This window comes from Aedes aegypti, chromosome 2, assembly GCF_002204515.2.
Source record: "Aedes aegypti strain LVP_AGWG chromosome 2, AaegL5.0 Primary Assembly, whole genome shotgun sequence".
Lineage (NCBI taxonomy): Eukaryota > Metazoa > Arthropoda > Insecta > Diptera > Culicidae > Aedes > Aedes aegypti.
The window spans coordinates 241849521-241868351 of NC_035108.1; the positions used below are offsets into that span (position 1 = coordinate 241849521).

Genomic DNA, 18831 nt, shown 5'->3' on the forward strand with positions numbered 1-18831 from the left:
CACCATGCGTGTGTTGTTTACTTTTTTGGCCGTTTTCTCCTCTCTTCTCTCGCTACTCACGGACGAAGAAAGTTGCTATCAGTATGCATTTGAATTCTACAGCAATTGTACTGTATAATATCTTATTTTCATTTTCATTTTTTTTTTAAATTGCATCGTACATTCTTTTTCTTACGCATAAAAATGTTTTACAACACTTGTGACATTGTACAGCTTTTGAGTATTATGAAAATGTAAAATACGTGGTTGTAGCAAGTGTATGAATATCCAAACAATTTAAATTTCAAACATAAAAACTGACATCACTTCCAATCAGTGAGAGCGGCGCATCCGATTCATAAACAATATTGGCTCAGTGAATTCGCGTTCCGGTGCTGTTTTCGAGCACAAATTGACGAATATGAAAGTTTTCCACTAATTGGAACATAGTTTTCCTGAGAAAATTTGCTTTCATTTTCATAAAAAAAACTTTGTTTCTTCGATGCTTCTTTCTTGAGTTATGATTTGCACATTTTTTACAAAATTGGCCATAACTCAAAAACGAAAAAAATACCATTTCAAAAATTTCAGCAATTAAAGTTTATAAAAATATCTTCTCAAAAATATTTTTTTGAAAATTTTCCACGAGGAAACTATGCTCCAAATGGTTTTTCCGGCTTTTCTTTACGAATTTACTCAACGATGGAACATTTTGTGGAAAACTTTTTCCAGTTAATTTTTTTTTATTCCTGAGAAAATTTGCTTTCATTTTCATAAAAAAAAACTTTGTTTCTACGATGCTTCGTTCTTGAGTTATGATTTTTCAAAGTAAGTAGTGTCAGGGGAAAACAAAAAATTTCCAACTGAGTTTTCCGGGAAAATAGGCGACCCTATTGATGAGCCCTGCCTGTGGAAAAAGTTTCATGAAAATCTGAGACCCAAACCCGTACGGAAATAAAAAAAAATCCCCAACAACGAGGATGACGATTAAGTCAGTACAGAAAACCAACCAATTTCCACAAAGAAGGATGTTGAGGATGCCATACAACAGTTTAAGAACAACTAGATCGCTGTGTGGGATGAAATCAAAGGTGAGCCCATCAAAATTAGGAATAGGTTTCTACGCAACACCTGTTTATTCATATCAAGGTGGTAAACAACAGTATTTAACGTGTAAAACATACACTAAAACAGCTTTCCTGGGGAGCTCACAATATTTATTTCTATGGTGTGAATTTATTGACAGAATTTTTTTAGGAATTCATCCAAGATTTTGTTCCTGAATTTCATCTTGATTCTGACAGGTAATTCTTGAGTAATTCCTAAAGATTTATCCAGAATTTGTTTCTCCTGCCATTTATCGAGAAAATTTCGTGAATCCTCCAAAATTGTCATAACTTCCTCTAAAACTTTCGGGATTTCTACAGAGTTTTCACCATGGTTACAACAAGGACTGCTTCTAAAGTTCCTTTTAAGTATTACTTCAGAAACTTCCTAGGCAAGTTCGCAAAAGTTGATCAAAAACATTTTATTTTCTTGGATTCTGGAGAAGTCTTGGAGGATTCTTTGAATTCTTTGAAAAAATCACCAAACGAAACTTTGCAAAACATTTTGTAAGATCAATCGGAATTTCCTAAAAATCCCTTAAGCAACTTGTTCAGAAATAATCTCGAGAGAAATATATGGACGAAATTCCTGAATTTATTAGAAAAATTTCTGTAGGAACATCTAGGACATCTCTTAGAGAAATCAATGTAATAATTACAGAACAAACCAGTAAAAAAAATCCTGTCGAATTGGCTGAAGAAGTTCTTTTATAAATTTTGATGATCGAATTTCGGAGAAAATATTTTTAACTGATCTCTATTTAAATAGGTACAGAGGTACGCAGACCTGAAGCAAAGTTTTCTAGATATCCAAGAAAAAATCTTAACGATTTTTGTCATTGATGAACATTTAATTGGTTTACCTAAAATAATTTCTGCTAGAATCTTTAGATGCTTTCCTAGGGTGACAACTGAAGAAGAATCTCTAAAGGAAATTCTGGAAGAATTTTAGGAGTGTTGGCGTTGAACTTTTGAGGAATTTCATGAAGGAACTATATTTAATGTCCCTTGAATAATGCCTGGAGGAAATTCCGAATGAATTCCTGGGAAAGTCGCTGCAGTTCTTCCTCAAGGAATTTGTGAACCAATTTTTAGAGAACATGTGGGGAATCTCTGGAGGAAACTCTAGAATATGTGCGATTTACATCAGTATTATTTGTGTGGATTATTCCACGAAATACATCTTCATTGCCCTAGATTTTTTTTTTCAAAGAAAAATTCATACTTAGAATTATTTTTAAATTTCCCGCAGCAATGTCTTTAAAGTTAGTTTAAGAAGTTTCTCAAAAGATGAACAAAGAAACTTAATTATTACTCTGGTAATTCATTGATAATATCTGAGATTTATCTTTAGATATGATTAGGAGTTGATTCTTCAAAAAATCAACTAACTGTTGCTTCGTGATTTACTTTGTAAAGGATTACTTCAGAAATGTTAACAGAAATTCTTCCGAGAACATTTATTCAGTAGTTAATAGTAAAATTTCTTTCAAAAATTTCCTTGGGGTTCTGCAATGGTGTTTCAGTAACCTTTATCTAATCTAAAAAAGTCCAAACTGCAGGGCGTCCATTGAAAATCGGTTTTGAAATTCCCGGATTATTCCCGGATGGTAAAAAGATTTAAAAAATGGATGACAAAATGATCCTGCAGCTTGATATTTTGGTTTTTGTTTTCATACATAATGGGCAAAGTTTGAGGACTTAATCTAACTTATTTATGAACTATTTTTAATTAAATTCATAAAATAGGGAGCCGGATCCTATTCTTAGTATTTTTGATTCACTTCGGCAGTGCACAGTGGTTTAAAACCCAAAAAACACGATCATCAGCTTTTTCAGTAACAAAGAGTGAAAATATTGCCATACTATATTCGGCAAAGTTTCTGCATATGTTAAGCAGCAACTTTTGCCATGCACAAATTTTAGATTAATTTACTCATGAGTGACATACAATTTTTATTTTCTTTGTTTGTCATTAAAATCAACTGGTATCTTGAACAAAGTTGTTGGAATTGTTAAATGAAGAAAAGTTGTCGAAGACATTTTAACTCTATCTATTAAAATAAAGGATTTATAGCGATTTTCATATAACAACCACTTCAAAAGTACAAATACTCACTTAACTTTTTTCGGAGCGATTTTAATGGCTTACAATGTTCTAGGACTATGTATATATTTTCAAAATACAAAACTTTGCTGAATATACCGAGACAATATCTTCATTTTTTCTATGAGTTATGAGCATTTTATTGTGGAAAATTCACCTTTTTTACACTAAAATATCTCGAAAAGTTGCAAAAAGTTGCAAACAAAATTACATGTATTAGAAAGACCAACATCTCTACTATGTTTTCCTGGTGGACTCATCCGTGTCTTCGCGTGTCTTTGCTACTTTTCTGCCACATGAAAAATTGAATATTTTAACTTATAAGTATTGATTATGCGTATTTGAGAACTATTTATAACCATTTATAACTACGCATAATTGAGATGATGTCAATACTGAAATACCAGAAATTTGAAGAAAAAGTTATCTACTATCTATTAATATTTTGTTACGATGTGGAACCATTTCCACTGTTTAGTTTCTATGGAGTAGTTCCACTAACATTCTTTTTCAATAAACAAGTCCACTTATTTGTCCTCCTACTTTTTAAAAAGGTTATAATTTAAAGCAAGCATTGAAGCGACACAATTAATATCCTTTTATCAGGATTTTGATATTACAAAATGACGTATTTCAGGGCCACTGAACTTTCCTTTAATGCTCATATAAGACATCAATCAGACGGTCAAAATTTAAAAGATAGTAAAGTATAGTAAAATCATCCACCTAAACTTCTCTGACTGAAACTTCTCTGAAATGCAAGAGTTTATCTTCTTAATCGCATGCTTGAGTCGTCGGATCTAGTGGTGACGAGCTTATGGAAAGTTACATTGAAGTTTTCTCAACTATTAGTATCGAATAAAGCGTACATGCAGAAACTTGATTATTCAGGTAAGGAGGGAACTGAGTGAATCAAATATGGATGTTTCTATTTAGTACATGTTTCTATTTAGATAAGAATAATTAATTGAATAAAATGAATTTGTTTCGCCCATTGTATAATACACATTAACACGTAAAAAATTTGTGCGGTAATAACTACCATTTTAGGGAGATCACTTGAGCGCTCGCAACGGCAATTTTCATCGGACCAGAAATGCGCTTCATTTTACCATGTCTGTAGTCGAAATCAGATTGATGAAATTATTTATGTCAAATATATCAGTTCACTATTGACGTAGTAAATTGTTCTGAAATACCATGGTAGTTTAAGGAATGGGCATAGTCAGCTATAATTGTAATATTTACCAAAGATTTTTTCCAGTGTACAAATGTAACAAATAAACTATTAAGATGAACAAAATAATAACTTTACGTTAGAAAACTTTAAACTTAAAGCTTTCAAAGATAGTTATCTCAATTGTGCGTGGTTATGAATAGTTATAAGTAGTTATAAATAGTGCTCAGATATGCATAATCAATACTTAGTAATCAATACTTAGTAAAAATATTCAATTTTTCAAGTGGCAGAAAAGTGCCAAAGACACGCGAAGACATGGATGAGTCCACCAGGAAAATATAGTAGAGATGTTGGTCGTTCTAATGCATGTAATTTTGTTTGCAACTTTTCGAGATATTTTAGTGTAAAAAAGGTGAATTTTCCACAATAAAATTCTTATAACTCATAGAAAAAATGAAGATATTGTCTTGGTATATCCAGCAAAGTTTTGTATTTTGAAAATATATACATAGTCCTAGAACATTGTAAGCCATTAAAATCGCTCCGAAAAAAGTTAAGTGAGTATTTGTACTTTTGAAGTGGTTTTTATATGAAAAGCGCTATAAATCCTTTATTTTAATAGATAGAGTTAAAATGTCTTCGACAACTTTTTTTCATTTAACAATTCCAACAACTTTGTTCAAAATACCAGTTGATTTTAATGACAAACAGAGAAAAAAAAAAATTTATATCACTTATAAGTAAATTAATCTAAAATTTGTGAATGTCAAAAGTTGCTACTTAACATATGCAGTAACTTTGCCGAATATAGTATGGCAATATTTTCACTTTTTGTTACTGAAAGAGCTGATGATCGTGTTTTTTGGGTTTTAAACCACTGTGCAGTGGGGTGTTTTGAAAGCTACTGAGCTCATATTTGGCCATAATGATAATATGAGTCGCATTGAATTGCTTCATATTGCAAAGTTTCAGACAATTCGGTCGAGAAAAACCCCCCATGCCAAAGGGAATCATGGAAGTGCCCAAGTATTTTTGCATCCTACTGTGAGCTCATAACGGTTTGAATTTCGAAAGATTTTTGGACAAAAAGATATAAACTAGGGGAAATGCTCTAATTTTTGACCCAGCACTAATTTTTGATTTTGGCCTGTTTTGTATGGAAATCCGGAAATTGGTACAGAATTATTGTAGGTCGAAAATCAATGCTTTACAACTATTTGTTGAAATATTCAATATATTGTCCACTCTCTATAATTTATAGGAAGTTAAGTTTGGAAGAGATTTGGCTGTGTGTATCTGAATTTAGTTTAGACCAGTGCTGTTAAATGTCAAAATTTTAGAAAATTTAAAAAGCTTTTAGCACCCTCCTATACGAAATATCGTATCGGCAAATATTGCCAACTGATAGTAATTCAGGAAAAGTCACCGGGAGAAACATTTCCCGATGACTTTTTCCACGGAGAAGGATGATATTAGCTATATTCAATTGTCAAAGTCACGTGATATTCATGACATTTAACAGCTTTAGTTTAGACTATATTTCCACAAAAGGGCAAATGCCTAATAATGTTTTTGAAGGTATGTGATAGAGCCAACATCACGTTGGTTCCAAGAACTTTTTAACAGGAACGATACCTTCAAAAACATTGTATTGTTCACTTATGAAGCTGGTTAAAATGTTTAACATTAATTCAAAATTGTATCTTCCAAGCAACCTATCAAATTGCTAAGAATCTCATCGGTAATTTAACAAAAATCGGCCCAAAATACCTAAAGGACCTCGCTATTTATTTATTCATCAAAGATTTTGTCATAAATTCATAAATAATCTCACAAGAAAATTTTCTGGCTGATTGGAATAATCCGCTGTAAATCTGCAAAAAATCCATACTAAACCGCATCAGGGGCCCCATAAGAACATTGTCATAGATAAAGGGCTAGCCAAACTAGTCCAGATAAAGCTTCAACAAGAATCAGTACATACCAACAATAACCTAAGAAATCCGCGAACGGAATTATTAATAAATCCAGGACTTCATTAGATTTCCGAAAATCCAATTTTTTTTTGGCTCAGATTGTTGCTAACCTTTAAGAATCTACTAAAAACATCTAGCAAAATCAGGCAAACATTTTTTCGAGAATCCACTATAAACCTTGTTAGTTATCTATCTACGCATAGACTTTTCAGTGATCCCTGAGAAAAAAAAAAACTTTCAAGTAACTGGTCAATTATCGGATCGATTCCCGTTAAGATCCCAGCAAAAGATTCAGTTAGAAATTTGGATTCAATGGATATCAATGAGTTGACAGACAGTCATGCACCTCCTGCAAAAATTTCTAATGTTGCCCTTGGAATTAAAACAAACCGGCATTCTTATGTTTAGAATACATATTTTCCCGGTGTGTGTCATTTGTATTTCCCTGATTTTTCTCGCTTTTTCCGGATAACCCGGATGGATCAACACTGTAATTGATAATTTGTATCGGTCAACCAACCAACTGTTACACTGAATATTTACGGGTTAGAATAATGCCTAAAAATACCGTTTTAAGTCAACTTCAAAAAATATTTTCGAGTTTCTGCTATCAGAAGACAATAACATCGAAAAGGATAATGTTGTGTGTTGTGGCGGCGATTCGAGATTCGAGAATAATGTGTAAACCTACAAACGAAATGAACACTTGCGAATTTAAGTTGGGGTTCGAAGTGTGATGACTTGCAACATTTACAAAACAAAAAATAGCATACTATACATATACAATTTCAAAAATTCCTACACCCAACCAGTTACTGCAAGATTATAACATAATTTGCATGAAAACCTTACAAATATTGTATAATATCGTTGCAAAAACAGAAATTTTAAGTTTTTATACAGTATTTGTTTTGAAATCTTACATTTTCTGTAAGAAAACTTTGCATTTACTGTATTAGCAACGATATTATATAAATTTTGTAATAGGCCTTGTGTTGGGTGTATCATCACTTCTGAAAACACTTCTGTCTATATTTTATTCCCAACTTTATATTTACAGCGAAGCTGATTTAACCCCTCTACTGGCAGCTCAATTTTTTTACGACAAAATAAATCAAATCGCAATTTGCTTGTTTCTCGAAAATTTTGCACTATTTTTTCACAAGTTCTCAAAAAACTCTTCTAGTTTAAAAATCCGTGTCGATATTGATCATTGATGATCTGGTTTTGAAGATATTTCAATGTTCCTGGGGGGACCAACATTCTCAATACAAAATGTCTGATGATATTTATTCGGGTTATGGCTACGCGTCGGTACCCTAAGAAATTTTTAAAAATATCTTCGGATCCAGATATTCTAAAACTAGAAGAGTTTTTTGGAAGCTTGTGAAAAATGGTGCAAATCTCTGGAAAAACAAAAAGTTATTCCATTTTGAATATTTTTTGTTGTTGTACAAATTGAAGCTGCTGGTAGAGGGGTTCAAGATGCGTAGCTTTCATATGTACAAGTTCCTGCTTCAAGCACACCAATATACAATGACGGACAGAGTAATAAGACCACTGATCAATTTCTATAAAAACATCATTTTATTCGCTTGTAATGAGCAATTCTCGCTGAAACCAGGCCGCCATCGGCACCCATCGTTAGAATTCCAATTTTATGTCACTGATCGCTAGCTTTCGATAAAACTTAAGGGTGGTCCTTTTTGTTTTCTCAAATTGGTGGACCCCTCGTACGTCAGCTAGCTAAACAGTTTGCAAAAAAAGCCCATTTTTTTATAAATCTTGGGTATTTCTTCACGTGATATGTCTCATATTTCCCTTGGAACACATACCAAACTTAATGGCATCGTATAGAGAAAGGATATAGCTTTCATTTGAAGTTAAAAAAAATCCGGCGGCCATTGTGAATTTGGCCGCCATCTTGAGTTTTGTTAGAAAAATCGTTTTTTTTACCATTAGCGCACCGCTCGTTTTGGAATTCTGAGATCACCATCAGAAAGCTGAGGAAAAATTGCGTAAGATAGGCTACAGAAACTAGGTGTGCAATGGTATTTACCCTATGAAATGAACGATTTTCTAAAACATGTTCCACGATTTTGACGTATATGGCGAGTGCAATCAATGCAAACATCATTTTTTGTACAACAAAGATACAAGTTTTCAATAGTTGGTGTATTTTTCGAGTCAGATGAAGAATAGGAGTATTATTTAGAGTGATAAAATCTGGCGGCCATCTTGGATTTTGACGCCATCTTGATTTTGACTAGTAGAATGAATTTTTCACCTTGATAGCACTCAGCATGTCGAATTTAGAGGTTACCAATAAAAACAAGGTTACGTATACTCTTCTTCTTCTTATTATTCTTCATTTTCCTGACGTTACGTCCCTAGTGGAACCGAGCCTGATACTCAGCTTTATTAGTTATAAATACAGGTTATTAAATAGGAATTTTCTTTTATAATACGATTTTAATAACAGAATATTTCTTCGACATATCTTTGAATTCAGTTATTATGAATAAATAAATTTAATGAATAAAAACCGTCCAAAAACATTGATTGAAATAAACTTTTTTTTTTTACCATATGCTTTTTTTGTCATCGAATGAAGTTTATAAATTGTGCGTTGGGACATTAGTAAGTTTTGTGGTAATATCTGTAGTTTTAACGTAAAACATTTCCAAAAGTGCATTAATTTAGAATGGAAATCTTAAATTTTAAAGCAAAAAAAATCCTTGACTTTCTGAATCATAAGGTATTGTTTTACTAACACCCAACATGCATGTGAAAAATAGCGAAATTGAAAGGTGAGAAGCAGGCTTTGTTCTAATGTGGACGTAATGCCGAAACTCAGGTGAATCATTTTGAATTTGGAAAATCTGGTGGCCATCTTGGATTTCGACGCCATTTTATTTTTTAGCAGTAGAATGATTTTTTACCATCTCAGCGCTCTTCATGTTTAATTAATTAAAGATCTCCGTTAAAAAACAAACAGATTCTTTATTTCTTATCTAATTTTAGCAGTTCAACAGATTGTTCATTTCTATCAATGGTTTTAGACCAAATAAATGAAAGAATTAATGCTATTTTTCAACTCGCAGATATGCAGAACAATCATTCAGGTGGCAAATAAGCGTTAAAAAATTCTACTTGTTAATTTATTTTTGAAGCTTAGGGGCTGGCTCTATTCCAGTAGGGACGTAACGTCAGGAAAAAGAAGAACAAGAAGAATAGTAAGTGTAACGGTGGCATTAAAATTCAACATGTTGAGTGTTATCAAGGTGAAAACTCATTCTACTACTTAAAACCAAGATGGCGTCAAAATCCAAGATGGCCGCCAGATTTTTTCACTCAAAATAATACTCCTATTCTTCATCTGACTCGAAAAATACACCAACTATTGAAAACTTGTATCTTTGTTGTACCAAAAATGATGTTTGCATTGATTGCACTCGCCATATACGTCAAATCGTGGAACATGTTTTAGAAAATCGTTCATTTATAGGGTAAATACCATTGCACACCTAGTTTCTGTAGCCTATCTTACGCAATTTTTCCTCAGCTTTCTGATGGTGATCTCAGAATTCAAAACGAGCGGTGCGCTAATGGTGAAAAAACGATTTTTCTAACAAAATTCAAGATGGCGGCCAAATTCAAAATGGCCGCCGGATTTTTTTTAACTTCAAATGGAAGCTATATCCTTTCTCTATACGATGCCATTAAGTTTGGTATGTGTTCCAAGGGAAATATGAGACATATCACGTGAAGAAATACCCAAGATTTATCAAAAAATGGGCTTTTTTGCAAACTGTTTAGCTAGCTGACGTACGAGGGGTCCACCAATTTGAGAAAACAAAAAGGACCACCCTTAAGTTTTATCGAAAGCTAGCGATCAGAGACATAAAATTGGAATTCTAACGATGGGTGCCGATGGCGGCCTGGTTTCAGCGAGAATTGCTCAATGTACTTCCAAACATTTTCTATGTTCCATTCCATAAGAAAATATATGTTTTTAAAAAAATGTCGAAGATACCTATTTGGTACTATAAAACATATACAATCGTTACAAATTTCGCATAATTTAGGTAAACGCCCTTAAGGCCATCGGTAACCAAGTGTGTAGCTTGTTGCTACTGAGTATACGAATGAATTTACACGTTATTTTACAATGCTACGATGAAGAGAAGATCCTCCTCTATCTCCCAGTGGTGATAGTTTCCATATTGGTCCATTCACTTGCTTAAAAACGACGAGCTACACCCTCGGTTACCAATGGCTTTTAGGGCGAGATTAAAAAGTTATGCGAGAAATGTATGTATTTGAAGTAAACATTAAATTGAGAAAACTTTATGTTCAGTCTGCAATTTTAGATTGAAGAACATCCAAAGTTACAGACTAAACCAAAGATCATTATGAGAAATAAAATAATAACGAACAAAAGGACATTGTTTCAATTAGCATAAGTAATAATACTTTTTATCATCTTGAAATTAGGTAATAATTATGTCACTTTATTCGTTACTATGTTTATTACTTCATTACTATACTGGAATACTTAAATTCAATATCAAACAACAATCAATAACTATCAGTGATATTGATGATGCACGATCAGTGAATGGTCAATGTTGTGTCCGTTATTGTATTATATAGCAAACAACATCGATCGCAGAAAGTGTTCAATGTAAACTCTACTTAAAACTAAATTTATAGTACACAACAACAATAACAACAATTATCAACCAAATCGAAATTTCCTAGTGAGAATTTCAGCTATATAAGAACCAAAAAATAAACATCGAAACATCAAACGCCACACAGGGCGAACCTTTTCCTGAAAGTTATCGTTATCGTTGTTGACATTGGGCAGCGAACCGCCTCGAAAAGCGCCCAGAGCTCCGAGCGTTGGGGCAAGATTGACGCTCCTCGAAACCTGGAAGCACCACAATAATAGCAAAGAAAAAAAAGGATGGTTCAATGATTAACAGCGGAAGATCATAAAATCGCACCGTTCGGAACGGATATGACGGAATGATGAGTGTGATGGAATGTTCGAAACAGGATGAACCGACCGAGTCGGAATGGAAACAAATATTTTATCAACTGATTCGATGAGAAATTTGAATTTGAATGCCGACCAATTGATAATAGCGCATATATGAATGATAACGCAGCCACCTCTTTGTACACACGCCTATATTTGACTGCCTCTTCCGCCGAGAGGAGAAGATATCGGATTCGCATTAGCATGGATGGTTAGTAAGTAATAATTAATATTCAAGGCAGATATAATGAGCTATAAAGACTATTCAACCAGTTTAATTATCACCGACAAGGGAGTGACTAATCAATTCTGACAGTACAGTATGGCCCATAAAAAAATGCGAAAATTATTTGAACGTGACTATAGCATCCACAGGCGTTTATTTTCATTGTTTTTGATAGTGAATGAAATTTTTGATTATTATAGTATATTCTGACACAACTTCGCTGTCCAGGACAATTTTTATCATATTTTTCTTACTGTTCTAAATGATGTAATAAAGCAAATAAGTTCAAAGGGTTTTTCCGCCCAAAGCTAGAAACAGCGTCTGATTGTCGTATACTCTGGTGATAAACTTTCCACCTTCAAAAATCACACTTTATTGTTGAAAATTTTAGTTTGTTTGGTATCAGAGGATGGAGGAGTTCTTAGAGAACGTGTTCTTCATGATTACAATAAAATATTTTGCCAGGGTCATAGTTTTGAGGGCATTTGCGTCTTATAGGTTTGATTTGCCTTTATTCTTTGTTAAAGTTGAATAAAAAATAAATACGGAGGCCTATAACAGATTTTTGAGGATAAAATTTGTTCCTTCGGTTAGAGACAACTTATATCAATACTAGCTCAGAGGTTTTGAGCAAAACGGAGCCGCTTATCACACTTATATGAAGGTTCAATCAAAGCTCTCCAAAATGAGCCGTTTTTTTCGAAAATATGTTTAAGTCTCCAATTACCCAGGTATAAACCGATTCTATCATTTGATGTGGGCGTATGCTGGAGACGAGGCCTGTGAAGAATCTCACGCCATCGTTGATCTTTTAGAAGCATTCATCACACAGATATTGAACTCGACGTCCGCATGATAAAATTTGATGGTATGCTTCCAATTCCTCTCTGCAAGGTGAAAGTAACAGATAAAAATCATGTCCAAAGCCAAAAACTGAGTCTAAATAGATTAAACAATAAAAGTAATGAATAATATTTATGTTTCATTCATATTTTCTATGTAAAAAATTACCATAAAACATGATATGACGATTTTCGCATTTTTTATGGGCCATACTGTATATATAAATGGTACGATACTGCTGGTAGCCTCTTTATCGATGAGAGAAACGTCCATAACGTCTATGAATATCAATCCATATTATCCCATATTATCGGAAAGATCACCTTACGTGCTGAATATGCTTTCAATCATGCAAATCAAGTGCTTCTTGTCTTAATTGTAGTTAGCTTTTTGCTCCTTTTTAAATCTTAATAGCCTTAAATTTGCCGTATGACTACAAAAAAATACTCATAAGGTCGAAATAACTCCACAATTTTTAAATTGGCAAATTAAATTGTTAATTTGTTTATGTTTTGGTCAGCATTTCCCAAACTATCGATCGCGATCTAGCGGTGGGTCGGGTCGCGAGTTGGTTTTGAGGTTGCAAAATATACGAAGCAATTCATAGTCAGTGGTTCGACTAAGTCAACCAAAACAGTTTATGCAACATGAATAAATTAGTGGTGATGTAGATCGCAAAATTTTGGATGTAAAAAATGTGGCAAGGACAAAAAGGTTAATGTAACATGTATAAAATAAATACGGTCACATATAAATATGGGCAGATGATAAAAAAACTTATTGTTTAGTGAAGTGAATTCACGATATTTCGGTAAAGTGGTAAAGCAACTAAAATAACGCGAAATTGTAATTAAACAATTTTAATGCAAGCTCCTGAAAAAAGGGAACGCGATAATGAATCATCATTGGCCTACCAATCCGTCGCCATTCAACGGTCAAGCACTCACATTCAAAACATCCAGTAAAATAATTTATCAACAACGAGTTCAATCTGACGCCGATTAGTAGTTACACGTATTGTTTACTCGGCAAAAATAGCAACAAGTTTTTTCTGCCGTTCCCACTTGGATTTGCTCTTCTATACACGTTCTGTTTTTAGAGTCGTTTGGCGCGCTTTCTTACGGTCAACTTGCAACTGAGACGAGGCAAGACCGACATCTACATGCACACGGGCAAAACAAACCCCCCGAGTACCAATCACGTTTAGTCCTAGGACGGGAACTGAACTACTGACTGACTGAATGACGGTGGTGGAAATCGTTCATCGCGCGGCACACACCCATAATATTCGCATTCGCGCCGGCGACCGCGGCGCACAGTGGTCCAGATTAGAAGAATCATCGCAAGAATTCCACGTTTTCAATACGGCTAACACTCCCTAACTCGATATTGAAGGGACCATAGAGTTGAGAAGCTTTCAAGATACATAACATAGAAATTAAAAATAATAAAATTTAATATAATCTTGTTCTATCTATCTAGTAAATTAGTAACAGATTAACAACATATTTTTGACATTGCATTCGTATGCATTACGGTATGGATACTGTAGGCATGAAGACCTGTAGCTAAAAATTGTGACATGCTGGAACATTTCTGAGATTGGCATCAGATTCAACAACGCAAAATCTAATCGACACGCATAATGTCATTTTTGTTAAGCTGTGTAATTGTAGTTAATCAAATAGAGTTAATGACAAATAAAAAAAATCATCCGGGAATGCTGAAATTAAGTAAAAATCAGTTACCGACAAAAATAATGCTAAAAATTTAATTTACCCGAGTTTTGAAAAATTTCGAATTTTAAATTTTGTTTTTAAATTTAAAATTCATCACAACTCGTGTAAATTAAATTAAATTAAGGCAGCATTGAAACATAAAGTTTTTTTTTAATTTCGTGTGTATTTTCAACTACAGTGAAACCTCCATGAGTCGATATTGAAAGGACCATTGACTCATGGAAATATCGAGTCATGGAACAGCAATCCTTTGGGAAGCTGCTTCTAGGGACCATCATAGTAACCATGAAATTTTGAGTCGATATCGAGTCATGGAACATCGACTCATGGAGGTATCACTGTAACTGATATTATAGATGAACGTTTGACTTTATTTTTCAACTAAAAACTATGTTTACAAATTGGGGTTTTGTCAGTTTTTTGAAAAACTGAACCTCTGTGCTGCGGTGGTTATCAGAACAGACTTCGGCTTTATCGTCAACCAATAATGGGGTTCGAGACGAGAGTAGCGGGTGCGAAGGCGAACCGCCGATAATACAGTAGCCACTACACTGGTGGTCTAAGCATCATTTATTACTTTGTTGGGCACAGCCGACACAAATGACACGCCGCTTAACGTGGTTCGCCGAAAACATGCGAGATGAAGTGATCTTCGAAATTAGCAGCATTATTGATTATCGGATACAGTAATCCCTCTTTCTACACGTTGCCACAGGCCACCCACAAAGCCGTGATTATTCAACAACATTGAAAAATATACCATTATAACACGGTCTAACCTTAGGGTAAATATTGCATGTTGGCAACTGGTTTGTATTTTGGTCTTTCAAGATGGTCTATTCAAAGTAATCAATAAGGCATATGGGGCATAGAAGTATTTATCAATTGATTAGCCATGTACTAGTACTATATCGTCGATTTGTAGTCTTTACGACAAAATGCCCGCCAGGTATGAATCAAACAATAATCACATCTTGATCCCTTGTCTTGTTAGCCCCATGTAATGGAAACATTCAACGGAATTTCTCATTTATCCTCAAAAATACGATTAAGACACGTGCGATCTGATTGATCGTTTGTATTTCTAAAACCACCTAAAATATAGCCATTTTCCTTCTTGAACATATAATCAAAACCGACCACTTATTATTCATTCAACCAGTTTATTTACCTGCGTGTGGCCTTTTTGCTCAACAATATATCGATGTAACCTACAAGCTCGTGACAGTGGCCTGGTAATATGCTATTAGTAAAGGTACTTGTGTCACGAGTGGTCAAACTAGTTCTCATTTCAGAATTTTACATTACTTCAGCGAGCAGCGGTGTTGTCTTTTCTATATAGCTTCCCATCCGATCCGAAAATATGTTATGTTGATTAATCTGCGAAACATAATTGACATAGCGCTTCCGCCTGACCATCGCAGTAAGTTACCACAAGTACAAAAATGTACAAGTGCAGATTTGCAAATAATGCAAATAATGAGTCTTTTGAAGATACGTACTCGTACTTCTATGTTTTTCCCGTGGCAAATGAAATGCGCAATAATACAACTGAGCTGAACAAACATATTTTCAATGATAATAAATCTTCGAGCTGTTTAGTAGAATACCTATAAGTAGATGAAAAAACCGAATTTAGTACTATACCATTTAATTCCACTAGAGTTTGTATCCTTTGACAGATACGCGTATTTCGACCTCAACTGTAAGGCCGTCTTCAGTGTCGTGTACTAGTACACGACACTGAAGACGGCCTTACAGTTGAGGTCGAAATACGCGTATCTGTCAAAGGATACAAACTCTAGTGGAATTAAATGGTATAGTACTAAATTCGGTTTTTTCATCTACTTATATTTTCAATGCCTACATTGATGTGTCAAGTTTTGTACAAAAAAACTACTTATACCGATGGAACATAACATAACTAATCGTCCATATGGTTCAGTTAATGACATGTTCTCAAATATTAATTTGGAATCCTAAGGAACGCACAATCATCCTTGTAGATCGTTTATAGGAGAGACTGGGTAGACTTGATCTCTGGGAGTTCTTTTCCAAGTAACTTCATGCAAAACTACGTCTACACGAAAGACAATGTCAAAGCTGGAAATAATTTGAGTACTTTTAACACCATTCAGAACTATTTCGTAATGTGAAATCTTGCGAAACATGTTTACTTGAGAGCCTGTGCAGAAATCCCGTTAAATTATGATTTCCCAAAGAACTACATTCGCATTAAGGAAAAATGATCAAGTGTCCCCAATTTCCTCTACTATAACAATATACAGCACCGAAAGAACATCTTCACGAGCGATCCAGAAGCAGAGACCGGTCCGACCGCTTAGAGTACCCATATTCTGGTCCTCTTATTCTGAGAGCCACTCATAACACACTAACACGCATCGCAAATCGATGACCCTTCTGAAAGTCCTCAACCACCGGCACTTGGCCTGAAGAAGATGGCCTTCGGCCGGATGATCGGTATTTTGACATTAATACTGGATTTGAACCACTCGAATTTGTGGAATGACGCAAATCCGCACGAAAACAGGTTCTCAAGACACTTCCAGTTTTGGGCGTCCAGCGTGTTACCGAATTCAAAAATCGTCACGGATTCCTATATTTACTGGCGGAATTTCCGCAACCCACGGGTCACGCTTAATGAGCGGATTGTGCTGATATAATTCGGAATATGCGTCGTTCGCAATCTTTTTTTTTAAGAATTTACCGCATACCTGAAGGATTACAATAGACGAAATAGTCTCGAGCACTCCAGAGATATTCTTCTTCTTGGCATTACGTCCCAACTGAACCCGCTCGTCAGCTATGTACTCTAATTATATTTCAACAGGTATTACTAAGAGCTTTCCTAGCCAAATATGCTATTGTATTTCAACCTGAATGACAACTTGTTACAGCATGTCTACCAATAAGTAATTGAAAATTTCCTTCTCAAAAATGAACCATGCAATGCTAGGAAATTGCTATTAGTGGGGCTCATAAATCTTCTGTAATGTAACATTTATGAGCATTTAAGTATCTTCTAACATTAAAGATCGTCGAATACTGAGTGCGTTCAATATTAAATTGACATGATCATAGACTACCAACATTGCTTCCTTGAAGAACTGCGATACATCCAAGAGATATCTGTAGTTTTTTTTTTCATGTGAGGGAAGAGCCATGATTGTGCTTGATAAACTTCAACGACAACCGTTTAAAATGAACCTTGCGACCATCTCAGCATGACAGTTTTTGACTCATAGGAATCTACTCTAAAAAAATAGAACTTTTCAGCGTCACATTCGAGCTTACTACCTCCTGATTGTAAATCGAAGATAATTGACGATCTACCCCAAGGTAGTGATCATTTGCCGATCAATGTTACAATCTTAAACGGAACATATCACCCTTTATTTATTGACTTCAGCAACAACCTAGAGAAGCATATAGAATGGGTAAAACACTTGGAGGCGGTTATTGATAGGATTTAATCGTCAAAATCCTCGCTTTCCTTTCTCTACGCTGAAAGAGTATCACTTTATGTCCGGATTGATGTTGAACAACGCAGTAATTATCAGAGATAATTACTGTCACCATTACTGTTTCTGTAGGTGAAAATACGTCACATGATGAACTATTCGCTACGAATATTTTCAAGAGAGTTTTCGTACATTGCGTATCAGAAGGCCTTCCGCTAATTATGGGCAGGGATGCTAATGCTCATCAAATCATCTGGGGCTGCTCAGGTATTACTCCAGTCTGATCAAACGCTAAAAAAGTATAGATCTTGATTCATTGATAGTATCGGCTAGAATAGAAGTGTTAAACATAATGCTTTGCCCGAACTTCATTAACATTGTACACTTGAATGTAACTTCGAAAACTTTGCGTTTTAGGAATCCGCGGTCAACAAACTGATTCTATTTTGAACTGATAACAACCAAATTTCATGGATATTCCCGTGTATCAACACTCAAAGTGTCGTGGATGATGCCGTTGATACTACAACGTCCGGCATTATGCAAGCTTTTGAAGCAGTTTAACTGCCGTGAATCGCAAGTCAGTCCCATCTGCATTTTCGTCAAAATTGAGTTGAGCTCAGTTTTCAACATATCTTCCAATGCTCTTTCAGCTGCACTAATGAGATAATATGATTTGTTCGGAAAAATTGAGAAAAAACTGCAGGTCAAATTGTCCCATATTGAAAAGTAACCGCATATCAATCCCACTATAGATTTTCGCACCCTGTAACATAAAAATGAACCGTGTTTTGATCATCTTTGTATTTTTCTCGGAAAGATATTGTAGAAAATTTCATTATGATTTGAACATGTTCCAATCCTCTGGAATTTTTTAAATATTCGTATGGAAAACGAATTTGGAAACTTTGCAGCCCATTTTCTCAATGCCTGCTTTTTACAGAAGGGACTTGCAATTCACGTAAGTTAACCTCTGTGAAGACTACAAGCGGGACCCCATGGCGGATTTCCGATCTGGTTACCCAGGAATCAATGTAGGAGTTGGACTGTGCAACTGAATTAAAGTTGTTTAAGTCGGCTCGCAAGTCTTTCTAGGAGGCTCTTCGATCAGCTGAACCTTAGTACAAATGTTTCCAGTTTGCGTAA

At 34.6% G+C, this 18831-nt stretch overlaps 1 protein-coding gene across 8 annotated transcripts in view; it reads right to left on the bottom strand.

Moving 5' to 3' along the window:
• LOC5571158 (myb-like protein AA) overlaps nucleotides 1-18831 on the bottom strand; it is a 101712-nt gene that overhangs the window by 30308 nt on the left and 52573 nt on the right. For 5 of the 8 annotated variants that reach the window (XM_021844613.1, XM_021844611.1, XM_021844609.1 and 2 more), the window contains one exon: nucleotides 11180-11284. The exons of the other annotated variants lie outside the window; for them this stretch is intronic. In XM_021844613.1, the coding sequence (XP_021700305.1) occupies nucleotides 11180-11284 (105 nt within the window). The remainder of the gene's footprint in view (nucleotides 1-11179; nucleotides 11285-18831) is intronic. 8 annotated transcript variants of the gene reach the window in all.